General features: G+C 33.4%; 1 protein-coding gene across 1 annotated transcript in view; it reads right to left on the minus strand.

The window, feature by feature from the left end:
- Positions 1-15274, minus strand: part of HHIP (hedgehog interacting protein) — a 78431-nt gene that overhangs the window by 34493 nt on the left and 28664 nt on the right. The window contains exon 5 of the mRNA XM_015814520.1: positions 13843-14044. Within this exon, the coding sequence (XP_015670006.1) occupies positions 13843-14044 (202 nt within the window). The remainder of the gene's footprint in view (positions 1-13842; positions 14045-15274) is intronic.

A 15274-nucleotide genomic window follows, 5' to 3' on the forward strand; every position in this document is an offset into this window, starting at 1 on the left:
GCTGCACATCCATGAGGGAAGGAACTGTAGTGATAAGTGGTGGTAGAAACATGTTGAAGTATCAACCATATTTTCTTTGTAGAAAACACAAGGTCCCCTGATTTGATGGTTTTTTAAAAATACTGTAATACTTTGGTATAGAAAATGAGCCTATAATTGTATATCTTTTTCTTTGAACATGCATTGGAAATGAAATTTCTTTCAGTAGAATGGTTTAGAGTTCATGGTGGCATTCAACATAATTTTCATTTGATGGGAACTAGAGTTATACTCTACATAGAGTAGCTTCCAATTGTTAATCAAATTAGCCATGTTGTACAAAATCACTTTAAATATATTAAAATAAATTATACTAGGTTTTTCATAGTTAACAATTAAAAGATAAAGATAGGAGCACAATATAGATGATATTTTTATTAGATTACTAGAAATGCTACATACATCAGAATACTATTACTATATGTTTAGATTCCACACTGAAAGTTAATTTAGTTTAATGCATCTGTATATGTTCAAATTACTCACATAAAAAGATATTTCATTTTATAAGGCTGCTATTTATATAGGATTATATTTATATGACCTGAAGCTGGAAATGCAGAGAGTAAATCTGGATTACAAGGAGATTTTTTTAATGGATTGCTAAAGTTATTTACAAGATGGCCAACATTAAAAGATAAACCTATTCCAATCTAGCATAAGAACTAACTATATTTTAATTTTTTCTCAAGAATATGACAAATTATATTGTATTATTTTAATTTAATTATAAACAGAACATAAATAGTGTAGGAATAGAACACTACTTGTCTGGAGGGGTGATTTCTAATTATTAATCTATGAGCATGTTGTTATTTTCATAGTTGCCTTTGATAAATCAATATTTTACCATACTGGATTGAATCTTGTTCTCTTTCTTTTACTGACACTGCCTGAAGATCTTCTCTAACACCAGCTACCTTGCAGTCAAAGCTTTTAGTAATATTACACAGCTTTCTCTAGCCCCGGGTATCATAGGTTTGAATGCCTTTAGATCAGCTGTTTGAAGTTATAGCTTTGTTTCTACTTAGATAAAAGTTCAAATCTTGGGCTAAATTATTGACAATGAGAAGCAACAGAAATAGGGTTGCCTTCTTACAAGACAGGGCGAGTGTCATGGTTCCGATAGATGAGACCAATAAAATCAGAACTCCAAGGTAAGAGGTTTCCTTAAAGAACATATTTATTGGCTACAAAGTATCAGCACAGTCAAAAGTGAAACCAAGTCTGGAGTTCCCTCCCAAGCATTACAATGTTACAAAATTGAACTTCCCACCCCAGCACTATGTAATTATCCACATTCCCCAATAGAATACTTTGACAGACTTTCTAACGGAAGGCTCAGCCCGCCAAAAGTCAGGCAGCAATGACCTTGGTTCCCACGGGACAATTTATTGTTTAGTCTAACCTTAAAACAAACTCATCCCCCCCCAGTACTGTGGCCACCAAAAACGAAGCAAAAATGGCTTCAGCCAAGATCGTTGCTGTGTTGACAGCAGGATGATATTCTCATGACAGGTGAAATTGGCAGTCAACTATTCCTTCTTAGTCCCTTGATTAAGACCTGGATATAACAAACCTACCCTTCCTCAGTGGGAGACTTTATGCCACAGAACAAAATATCTTGGCCTGCCTCAAATGATTTTGAATTCTATGGTCTAAATAAGGTAAATTTTTAGCATATATGAAAATGTTCTTAGAATATTGATTGATAAGTTGGTTTATGTGTTGTTTCTTATTTTTTAAAATCTAATTTGTTTTTCACTGGATCTTTATACCCAGAAAAATATATAAGGATAGACTTTATCAGATAGCTAGGTGATCTTAAGATATATATGTCTTATGTTTCAAGACAAACAACCTGAAAAGCTGGCAGTGAGTGCAGCTTCCTCAGAATAGAAGTGTAATAAAGTAATATGTAGAGTAATAGAAGAAAAAAAGAGTAAAATGTTTCCAGTTGGTTCATCTCTATAGAAATCAGAACATCATAGAGTTTAAAGGGACCGGAGAGATTATCAATTCAAACCCGTGATCTGTATCTACATCCCAGCTATCATACTCCCCTCAACCTTCTCTTCTGCAAGCTAAACATACGAAAGTCTTTTAACTATTCCTAGTAGGACTTGGTTTCTGATACTTTCACCGTTTTGGTAGCTCTTGTCTAGACTTGCTCCAGTTTATCAGTGTCTTTTTAAACTCGAGTGCATAAACCTGAATGTAATACTATTTTGGAGCCTATTAAAATAGAATGGTATAATTATTTCCTGTGATTTGGATTCCATCATTCTCTTGATTTGCTTTTCACTATGTAATTGGCCTTTGCAGCTCAATTACATTGTTGGGATATGTTGAGACTGTGATCCACTAGTACACACAAGTCCTTCTCACCTGTGCTGTTCTTGAGCCAGAGTTTTCCCATCCTGTACATGTTTGTTTTCTTATCTAGATGCATGATTTTACATTTCTCCATGTTAAATTTCATTTTATATGTTTCTGTCCACTGTTCTAGTCTAAGTCTTGTTGATTTTATCCTCTTTCCTCCCAAGTATTAACAGTATGTTCTGAATAGCTGCAGCTTCCAAACTAATTTCAAGGACATCTCTATTCAATCATATACTGTATAAGGTAGTATGAACTTTCAAATTATATCATTAGCTCTGATCAGTCAAGATGTTTTGCAGCCTTCAACTATATGCAGACAGAAAATGCTGCACAATTGCTTGTAAGTTGAAAATATTTACTCCATATTACTTAAGAATGCATACACTTCTGTTGTGGTTTCTGATAATCAGAGCCAGTGAGGATAGTTGATAGGCAAATAAGATAGAAATAGTATAATAACCATCTGGAAATTTGGTTTGGCATAAATAAATTGGCTACATAAAATATAATCAACAATTATGTAATGAAATTAAACTGGTGCAATGCTAAATGTTCTAATATAATGTTTTTACTTCAAACACAAGTCCTTCTGTCCCTTTTTCCAGACTATGAAAAAGTCCTTAAATATGTTTTTCTGTTGGGCCTAATTTAGTGTAGTTTCACAGCAACTTTGTTAACAGTCTTTTATGTTTTATATAATCTCTTGGGTGGTTTGCATTTGAAGTTTAAAATTTGTTTACACACACTTTAGAAAAGAGCTTAAGTTTACAGTAAAGCAGCTGCTAAAAACTGAAGCTACACTAACTGTTTCTCTGAATGCCTATTGCAGATCTGTTTTAGAAGGAGATAAATTTCCAGGGTTTCAGAGATGGATATGAAGATGACAGGATTTGAATTTGGGATGTTTTCTAGGAATAGCATGTCACAAGAAGACAGATAGGGTACTGAATACAAGATTATTAATTTTCCCTATGGCAAGTTATTGTTAATAAAATTGACTATCAGTGGTCAATATGGGCTCAGTCTCATGGCTCCCTAGCCACAATACAAACATGCCCTGGTAACAAGATTTTGATGCCATATCTTCATGGTTGCATTCATCACATGCCCAGCTGAAAGGCATGAAAGTTATCTTCAGCTGTTTCAGGTTTAAAATAATGTTTTCCGTTGTCTGCTGACACAATTTTGGCGATGAACACAATACAGGTAGTCCATGACGTACGACCACAATTGAGCACAAAATTTCTATTATTAAGTGAGACATTTGTTAAGTGAGTTTTTCCTCATTTTATGACCTTTCTTGCCACAGTGAATCACTGCAGTTGACAATTTAGTAACCCGGTTGTTATGTGAATCTGGGTTTCCCATTGACTTTGCTTGTCAGAAGGTCGCAAAAGGGGATCATGTGACCTTGGGACACAGCAAAGTTCATATATATGAACCAGTTGCCAAGCATCTGAATTTTGATCACATGATCATGGGGATGCTGCAAAGGTCGTAACTTTGAAAAATGGTCATAAGTCACATTTTTCAGTGCCATTGTAACTTTGAACTGTCACTAAACAAACTGTTATAAGTCAAGGACTACCTGTATACTATACTTAATATGGTTGATGATATGGTCAGTGACTGATATCTGTCCACATCCTACTGGCTAGTTTAGGCTGTTCTGGGCATGACCTTCCTCTCCAGGAACTTTCAAGGCTATGTTGGTGTAGTATGCAGGAGAAACAAATACTTGGCTTCCATAAAGATTTCTTATGTGGAGAGTTTAGCATGCTTTAAAAATGGCACTAGGCCAGTTTTCAAATAAGTATTTAATGCTGTTTTAAAGGCTGAAGGGAAGCTCAGAAAAACAGTCAGCTTCTACCAATGGTGTGTTGATGATTCTGTCATCATTGAGCACATTACAGGTTTTCTGCTGCTTCTATTGATAAGGTTTTCCATGGCTGCAATTTTTACTGAAGTTATTACTTTGGTGACAAGCAGCACCATTTTGTCTACTGCTCTGCCACTTGCCTACTTCATGGCTTCTTCCAGGAGATGCTGGCCATGGAAATTGACTGCCAGCAATGCCATTCTTTTGTAGCACTTGTTGAGGATGAAGCTAATTTGTTATGAATTATTCTTTCCCATATTTACTCACAATAAGACAGCTCACAATTTCCATGCCTGTGAACTGTCAGCCACATTATCTTTAAAGTAAGATTCTTAGAGGAGGCCTAGATCCCAGTTTGCATTTCTTCGTTATGGAAAGTAAAATTGCATCCATTAGATCAGTGGTTCCCAACCTTTTCTATACCCCGCACCCCTAGAACACTTCTGATATATTCTCGCACCCCTTACAAAAGTTCAAAATAATGGCAACAAATTATGCATATATACTATAATTTTGAAAACCCAAGTTTTTGCACCCCCTGGTATATCGTCTCGCACCCCTGTTTGGGAACCCCTGCGTTAGATTTATGGGCTGCCTCTCCTCCAAATATAGGTAGATTCAAATCTACTTAGCTCTAGTAACATGGCAACATATTATATGCTCAGATTATGCCTTGGGACTAATTCTAAAATTCTCTATGGCCTGTGAAAATCTACCTCACTGAAATTGCTGATTGTTTCAGGTTCTGGGGTTATGTCTATAGTTAATTTAGATAACGCCAATGGGTAAGTATTGTTTTAAATTTATCTGAATAGGGATGCACTACAACTTTCTCTAATCTTTGGCCATGATAGTTAAGAATTCAGGGAACTCTTGATCTAACAATATCAGATTGGGATTAACCTGCCATATGGAATAAAATACTTTTTTTGAAGACAGATTTTTAATATCTGAAAAATATTTTTTAAAAACTTTTTAAAACTCTCTTCGCTTCTAGATTTGTCAAGGTTAAGTGAAAACTTTCTGTCATATAGTGGCTTTTGCATTCTTTGCACAAATAAAACAACAGGGAAAAATTCTAGCTGCACTGCATTTTAGTCAGAAATGGCATATTTGGGCCAATGTTATTTGTTTTGGAAAGCTATTGTGGGTCTTAACTGAAACTCTGCCAATTGAAAATATGCCAGAATGCACATCAAGTTCATGAAGGAGAAAGATTTCCCTATGATTATATCAAGTATGAACAGCCATACAAGGAAAAGCAAACACATCTGTGCTAAGCACTATGATGGCTAGCACATTATAAATACCTTAAGAAAGTAAATTCAGAGACCTGATCTTCCTAGATTAGATAAACCTCTGCAATGTCATAACAGACCTCCCTGGTGTTAGAACTACAAAATGTCTGAATTAATTTAATCACTGAAAGTTTGTGTTTGGTTTGAAGAATAGAAAAAGCCTGCTGTTTCTGACTTTATCTATTATTTATCCTGTCAAGTTAAGCAAGCCGCATAAACATTACAGGCAGAAAAACCATTCGCTTCATCATAACCTTCCATCAGAGCTGTGCTACCAGGCTCTAACAGAATAAAAAACAAGAAGCCAGGCTGTTCTGTTAGCTATGTGGGCCAGCAAATTTGGACTCTTCGAGGGAAGGTGTTTCCATTCCTCCTACCCGTGCTAAAAAGAAATTAAAAAAAAAAAGACTGCAGAGTTACAGCCTGGGGTAGGCCAAAACATTCTGTTTCCTGAGTCAGAATTGATAGCCATCCCTCAACTCATGTTCCAAAGCTGATAAGGCAGGCTGCTGAATATTCAGAGAGATTAAAAAGCAAACTATACAGCAGACACAGCATTGTTTTCTTGATACCTCACTGTCCCAATGTGCCTTAAGATCTGCTGCTTGAGATATTACCTTTTTCTATCCAATGAAAGATGGTGCTGGTTACATCTGTATTATATATCACTAAAAATGCCTGCATTTATTGGTTTTTCTTTCTCATACCTCTTTTCTATTTTTTTTTACTTTTTTCATTGTAAGCCTGAAGGTAGGGATTATTTTTCTTTTATTGATGCTCCACTTACAATAGTTCACTTACTGACGATTCAAAGTTATAATGGACTGAGAAAAGTGACTTATGACTATTTTTCACACTTATGACCACTGCAGCATCCCCATGATCATATGATTTACATTCAGATACTTGGCAACTGGTTCATATTTATGACAGTTGCAGGGTCCCAGGTTCATGTGATCAACTTTTGTGACCTTCTGACAAGCAAAGTCAATGGGAAAGCCACATTTATTTAACAACTGTATTGCTAATTTAACAGCTACAGTGATTCACTTAACAACTGTGGCAAGAAAAGTCATAAAATGGGGCAAAACTCATTTAACAAATTTCTCACTTAGCAACATAAATTCTGAACTCAATTGTGGTCGTAAGTCAAGGACTACCTGTATACGGCCCTGGGGCTTTCTGGATAAGGGATTGCTCTAATAAAACCAATAATATGTACACAATGACCACTCTGATAAAGGCTAGGGATTATTTAGTCCCGTAATTTGTTTGCCACTATGGTCAGGCAACTATGGGAAGATTACATTTTGTCATCTTTGTTCTTTTCATTTGATAGTTTCATCTTTTAATTTCTTTCTGACTATTGTAGACCTTATTTCTTTTGTGGACAAGGGCATATTTCAGAAAGTACAAATAATTGGAGTACACTACCAAAAGATAAGAATTAGAGAAGAACAGGAAGGACAGACTATTAGACTTATTTTGTATAAACACAGTAAATAGAAATTCCTCAATACTATTGAAACATCATTAGTATTTCATAGTATTAACATCTAAAGACAGCTTGGTAATTAGTAATTTTCATATCTAACACTATATCTGGTTATCAGCTAGAGCTCTCTCTGGCAGAAAGATAACATTATTCTAAATATAGAATATTACATAGATTAAACAGACAATATGTATATAAGTGTCTTTTGAGTGTTTATCTTCTAGTAACAGTTCTGAACTCCATGTTCCATTTGTAAATAGTAGGACTGCAACACCAATTGTGTAAAACACTGATATGATGTCAACAATCACATGGAGGACAGATCACCTAACTTCAACATTAGCAAAGCTGGTTCTGAATGGCTGTTTTTATTCTAGGAGTTGACAGTAGGGTGTATTTTCCTTTGCCAAAGACCAGTTACTAAATTACAGGATTTAACACTGCTATTGGTAATACTGGAAGAAAAATTCAATATTGCAAAGGACAAAGATAATTCCTAAGACAGGTAAATCTAAAATACAAAACAACTACACTATCCTTTGCTATGTTATTTTTCTTTTCTCCATTACACAGTTCCTGTTACATGATGTACCTAACAAAATAATACATCCATACAGAGGGGAAACATCTAATCATCATTGGTACTGCCAACCTCCTAGCTGGATAGTTTATGTTAAAACTATGTTTTCCTATATCGAATACATTTTGTCTATTTTAACTGAAATAATTCACCACATAAATGGTGACTATTTGGTATCATTACAAACTGGAATTAATCTTTTGAATCTTATATCTTATATACTATTAAAAATGGTGTTTAAAAGCAAATGGGCAACAAATACCACAAAGTTCTGCCTACTAAGAATGTTGTTGTAATAGAACTTTATTTATAAAATAATGCATTTAGAAAAAATTAAATGGGGAAAATATAAGAATGTCACTTTGTGTATAAACACTGTTGATCAAGTAGGCTCAGCTTTATTTAGCTATTATACCTCTACCTATTATATATACTCATATTAGATAAGAATAAGAAAGATTATAATGAATAAAAAACTTAATAATTTGTAAGCAGGTTTGGCTTTTCATAAATTGTGCCATATTCAATGAATTATAACAAAAGATCATAGTTAATATAGGTGATTATGACCAAGTAAAAGTACAGTTAACCACTAGATATTTATAGCAGATGCAACATCTAGGCAACTTCAACTAATCTTAAAAAAAGTCAAATAGGATTGGACCTGGTTAGCATTGGACACTAGGAATTCCCAGGAATTTCAAATAGACTAGAAAATTAAAAGAAACTAAACCGAAACCTAACAAGAATAAAGCAACAGAAAAAAAACTATACTGTTACTACGAAAACTATGTGGGTTCTTATCTTAGTACCAGAAGTTGCACTTGACTATGATGAGCCTATATCTTTTGAATGTTTGTCTGTTCATCTCCTTGTCTATCCATAGCAGCAGAGGAGCTGCTGACCCATACCCCATCTAAATGATGACTGCTTGAAATAACTCCACATTACTGTTAGCCACATCTACTTTCTTCCACAGAGGTTCCCAACCGGAGGTGCTTGCACCCCCTGGAGGTGCGAGATGATATTCCAGGCGGTGCGAAAACTTGGGTTTTCAAAATTATAGTGTACTGTACTGTATATGCATAATTCGTTGCCGTTATTTCGAACTTTTGTAAGGGGTGCAAGAATACTAAATAAGAAGCGTTCTAGGGGTGCGGGGTATAGAAAAGGTTGGGAGCTGGATTCATACAAGCAAAGAACACATCCATGTGGAATCACACAAGAGGATACTATGTACCAAAATACACTCTTTACTACTCTTTACCATCTTCACAAGACAAATGGAAAATTCTGTTTCTCCTTTTCTATGCAAGACTTCTAATTGTTCTAAAGTGAAAGAAATTATCATAGGTTTAATAATTAGGATAAGCACATTCAGATTTAAAAGGGCCAAAGACACATCATAATAAAAATCTGTTTGAAAAATACTTATCTACTGTTTGCTTAAGAATAAAACTAATTGAACTCAATAATACATACTCCCTTGTAAGTGTACTTAAAATTGCCATGATAATTATATAAATAAAAACAATAAAGGTATTATCATATGAAATAAAACCACACACTTCTACTTTCTACAGTATATGTTCAAAATGAGGAAAGCAAAGATTATAATATTATTACAGTTCCTAGTAAAGGAGACTATGATATTTTAGATATTTTATAACAATTTGTGTCTACTAGTATAGTGCAGGATCTCCATTGGGTTGGATGAGTCACATTTTTTAAAAAGGAAGTTGTTAAATACATTGAGGAAATACTGTGGTTAACTCTCAAAATCCCAATATTTTGGATTTAAATTGTTGGTGGTTACTCCTGCTACAGGATGCCATGATGTGGCTATTAGATTTGTCTTCTGTCCTCCTTCCCTCTTTCTTCCCTTTCTTTAATTATACATGTTTTAAATGACATGTCATTTACTTGGTTTTGAGTTTTTTCTGACTAAAACATTCCACTACCTACAACAAATTACATATCACAAGAAGATATTCTGAACACTTCTTAAATAGCTGAATGTCAAAATTGAATTGTACATATAACAAAACAGAAACATAGATTATCTAACACTGTGTGTGGGATACAGCTCTAATTCATACAGTGCACAGAAAAGAAACTGGCAGTCATGATCATACTACACACATCTCCATAATAACAGGGTATAAAGCATACAATTTCAAGAACACCCACAATGAAAACTACACTTTCCAAACAGAGACTTGTTTTGGACTAAACTCAGTTCATTGGCACCAGGGGATTCTTCTTGAGGAAACACAGGACATTAAACCTACACATGTGCATGTAAAATGATAAAGAATTATCATAAGTCTTCCCGGACATTCTTCCAGTATAAGGCACTGGGCCCAAAATCAACATTATATAATCTTTAGCATAAACATACTGCCCACATGTCATCAAAACATTCTACATACAGTAGCTTTCATTAGAGTGATCTTGTTCAGATTTATAGATTTCTATAAAGCTCGAGATATATTATTGACAGCTAAAAGTATTATATCTTTAGCTTATTCAAACCTAGTTTATGAACTTTATGACATGTACTAATATGTATTTTTATAGTTTATATCTGTTTTTACATTTGCTGCTTTTACCTGATTGTTGTGTACTGCTCATAGTAGCTGTTGGTACAATACGGTAGGTGGATATATAAATTTATTAGATAAATTTAATAAATAAAAACCTATTTCTGATCTTTAAGAAAATAAGGTAATTAAAATATTCAGTCATTTTCTCAAAGTCAGTAAGAAAGAAACAATGCAGTACTATATATTGTCATACTGATTAACTGAACTCAGAGAATAGACATAACTTGATAGATGTTACATCTTATTTTGTACATGTACATTCTTTAAGCAATCATAGTATTTGTGAACAGAATATGAATTTTATCAAATTCAAGGGATGAAATGCTCTCAACAAGTAGCTTAAAGTATAGCTGTAATTCTATTTTTTTGTAATTGCTATTTGAATTTTAGATGAGACTATAAATCTTAAAAACACTTAATATGTATGCCATATTTTACATTTTTCTCTGAACAGATCAGCTTTGAATCATGTGTATTATATGCAAATGCAGTAAACTCTGTCTTGGTGAAAAGAACACTACTGAAACAACAGTTTGTCCTGTCTGGGGTCCTATTTTTCCTTTTTTTTAAAAAAACAAAACAATGCATACTATGTAAGTTATAAATATTCACTAGTGCTTAAGCCTATTGTTTCAAGATCTTAGACAATTTATTAAAGAAGATGCCAAGGCATCCCTTTATTTTAAAATATAAAAGAGCCACAAATTCCTACATCATTAAAAATGAATAATTCAAGCATTTAAAAGGGAGCCTTTAAAAATAATAAAGAAGCTAAAATACTTATAACACTGTGATGTTTCATGTTTTAACTGCTGTTAATTTCCTAAACAATTCTAATTACTTCCAGAATTTATAGGAAATATGACTTTAGACTAGAAAGTCACTTATGTATTCAATGTCTTCTGTTTCAGTAAGGCTAATCACACTCAGCATTGTGTTAAATGATAGCTATGGAGTTGTTCTTAGGAAGTTTTGATCATCTTGGAATGATCTGATACCAAAATCTTAAGAGCAGAGATATGAAACAAATTAACCATGGTCTCTGCATACATAATCTTCCATTCAAGAAGCATGTGTGAAGTTTATATTGGAGATAATAAGTAGCTATGTTATTACATTATTGAAAGCCAACACTGGAAAGGAGAAAGGGCTTTTATTTTGATCTAGTAGGGAAGAAAGAATAGACTTTCTATTCATTTTCTACTGCATATTTCCATTTCAGGCATGATAATCAGTTCTTCTGGGATCCATTCATAAAAACAGTGCATGCCTATGTGACAAATGCATAGATAGTTGAAGGGCAGATGCACATTTTTAATATGTAATAGAATCTGCAGACATGATAGGATCTATCATTGATACCTGAGAGAAGCCCATCATATGGGATGTTTGCAGATACACAGTTAGTATCTTGTCTAATTATTACTATATTCATTCAATCAGCAATAACAATGAGATAGAGCTGTATATATGAAATGTGAATAAATGAAAATAAAAATATTTACATTTTCTTTATGAAATATATTTATTAAAGTCCAGTATTGGCACTTTAATAAACATATTTTATTGACATGAATTGGAAAAGTAGATATATCCAATGTATCAATAGATGTAATTTACAGGGACAAAGAGAAAAAAATGTCTCTAATATATATATATATATATTGGTGATATATCTTTGCTCTTATCAATAAATTACAATAAATAATTTGTGGCAAACTATTCAGAAGATTATACAAGGAATTATATAGAAATATTGTATTGGCTTGTTAAAAAGCTAGAAGTCACTTTGTTTAACTGACTTCACTGTGGTATTCAGCTGTAGAAAGAAACAAAGAAGCTGATGTAGTTCAAGATTTAGGGAAACTTTCTATTAAAATTTAAGCCATTGTGACATGTAAAAACAATTCATAGCTTGGAGGGGTGCATAAGGTGGCTGAGGTCAAGGAGTCTAGCCCATATATTCTTAATAGTCTCTCTCCAGTATCACTCATTTCCCTGACATATGTTTTCTCTTTCATGGAGGTTCTCTCATTCTCCTTGGATGATTTATGTTTTCATTATGTTTCTATATGATATATGATTGAAATACTATTATCAGTTTTAAATGGTTGATTTCAATACAATATCTTAGCTTCCTCCCACCAAGTAGGAGAAAGCTATGATTATTTCCCCATAATTTCAAGTAGCGTGGCTTGTCACTAGCAATGCTACCTGGAAATTAGGAGAGTTCAATGCATCTGGAAGATATTTTATTGGGTCATGTGACAATATGATTTTGATACAATTACTTTGTCAGTTTCCATGGCACGTGTTTTCTTCAGTATTTGACTACTCAAACTGCCTAAAGAGGGAAGATTAACTAGTCTTACAGCAAATTGTTTTCATAGATCTTATCAACTTCTACTCTTTCATAATTACTTTTAACAAAGCAGCCTACAATGAACTGACATATCAAGTTTAACCACAAAAACGTAATGATGATAATTCAAAACAATCATACCCATAAAACTTTTATAAAAAAAAGTCTGGGAATCAAGCTTAAGGAATATACAGTTTATAATATACTAAAATGCCAGCTCTTGACTCAGATTAATGAAGAGGTATATAAATAAGACCAGATTGCAGTTATTAATCTGAATATAGATTTTTATCTCAATTTTAACATTTAAATGTCATGCTGTTTTTAAACAGATCTAGACTTTAAATAACTAATATATGTGATGGTACTTTCAGGTAATACATTTTTGATGTGATCATATAAAATTATTCCTAGAATTAGAAAATATACCATTGCTTTATAATAATCCTAACATATCTTTTCATGAATTTTCTTTAGTCACTAAACCATTCAGTTGTTAATACATATACTGAAGTATAACAGGGTCACTTAGCTATTCTGTTTTCAGTTAACATCATTCTATTTATTTTAATGAAAGTTTCCAATTTCATAGGTTAATGGCTTAATTTTGCAAACAAAACTGGTTTTTCTAAAGGAATATGTTCTGACACATATAATCAAGATTAAGGGGGAAAGGACTTTTTCAATATCTAATTTATAGTGGAGAATTTGATTTTAATATAAGCAAAGACTTATCATTTTAAATAGTTGATGCAGTGAGAGCTCCCCCTTCTGTATATAACAGCATTTGATTACCAATGGGGTGAATCTATTTCAGAAAAATAATTTATAAAGAGCTACCATTTTAACTGAGATGGAAAATGATCTGGTTCTAAACTGCATAACTACATCACATTTATAGCTGTGCGCTCAAAGAAAATTGAATACTTTACTTGAAAAGTCTGCACAGTAACTGTGGACTGATTGAGTAACTGAGTTCAAATCATGGTTGGATTTTAATCATGATTAATGCACATTAGGCTGAAGCCATTTATTTTTCCAATAACTTAAATGAAAACCTCATTTTAAAAGACTTATGTTCTATTTTATTATTTACTTTCTAGAGTTAAAATTAAGCAAAATTGGAAATAATACAAAATGTAACACAAAATTAGACTTAAAAGAAAGAAAGTCCCCAACGGTAAATAAAAGGAATTCAAACCTTTATTCCACTTTGAACAACTTTGTGTATGTCCAGAAATGGTTCTTTGACTATATCTCCTTCGGGTGTTAATATTTTCACATATCCTTCTTTCTCAAGGATGAAAAGACGGTGTGATCCATCTCCAGAATGTATTGCTCCAACAGGTTGCCTGAAACCACTTACAACTTCATGGAGGCAAAAGCAGTTGTGTTTATGTTTCCTAAAACAAAGAAATAAGAAAATTATTTTAATTTTAATTTTTAATAGCAAAAAATACAAAATGTGATATACTGGTGGCATTTATTTAGCATGATATATTTCAATTTGACGATAAAGTAACTTTCACTTTAAAAACTGATGATTGACCATTCTTTTATAAGCTAACTTTTTAGTTAACTGTCTACAACTGTCCCCAGTTGTAGTGGGATGTGGCCCATTACTGGGCCTTGGCCTGTTCGGAACCGGGCTGCATGCGTGGTGGGTGCTTTGTGCATGAAGCTCCATTTGCCTGCCACTCACACAGAACTATCCCCTCTCCCCATTCCCCTGGTTGGCCACCAAGCTGGAAATGTTGGGGACCACTGGTCTACAGTATTAGTTGATGTTTGATCCATGGGAATTTACACTGAGAAATGGAAATAACATCATTTGATGGGACCCAGGAAATAGGCCTTCTCTGTCATGGTGCGTATCCCTGGAACAGCATCACCCGGAGAATGGTACAGCCCGTACTGTGACTGTATTGAAAAGGTCTTTAAAACTTGGGTTTTCCCCAACAATTGAGTTGGAGTGAGATGCAAGCCTTTTACATGCTTGGACATATTCATCTGAATATTTTTTGTTTTCTAGACGTGCATTGTTCTTTTCTTTGTTATATTGTTTCTTGCTCTGTCATATGCTGCCCAGAATCTTGATGATGGGTGGCCTTAAAAATTTGACAAATTAATAATACATATTTATTAATTGTTTGGAGATTAACTAGTTACTTTCAGAGCCTAGTACGGAAGTGCGAAAAACATTACTATAAATTAGGGGGAAAATGAACATATTTATTCTGCATAAAAAGAAATTGTTCCTAAGGTAATTTAACTTAAAGAAGAAATAAGGTTTCCTGTCTGCTCTTCTGTTCTGGAGTTAGATGCATTCCAGCAAAAGTCACTCAGAGAGGTTGGGATGATCTCCTGAATAGTGTGGAATGTTAATTCTCTATTCCCCCATATGTCTCATCCCATATTGTTCAGGAATGTTTGCTATCTCTCCAAAATGAAATAAGCAATACTTTGCATAAATAATGTAACAAATTTTAGCATCCAAATTAATTATTTTAAAGCTCGATATCACGTAGTTCATTTCAAAATCCATGTTAAGGTAACACAAAAAGATCTGCAATGATTAGAAAAATATTACAAAATATAAAAAACTTTACATTCATATATTTAAAAAACAGATT

This window comes from Protobothrops mucrosquamatus, unplaced genomic scaffold, assembly GCF_001527695.2.
Source record: "Protobothrops mucrosquamatus isolate PMUCROS unplaced genomic scaffold, P.Mucros_1.0 scaffold259, whole genome shotgun sequence".
NCBI lineage: Eukaryota > Metazoa > Chordata > Lepidosauria > Squamata > Viperidae > Protobothrops > Protobothrops mucrosquamatus.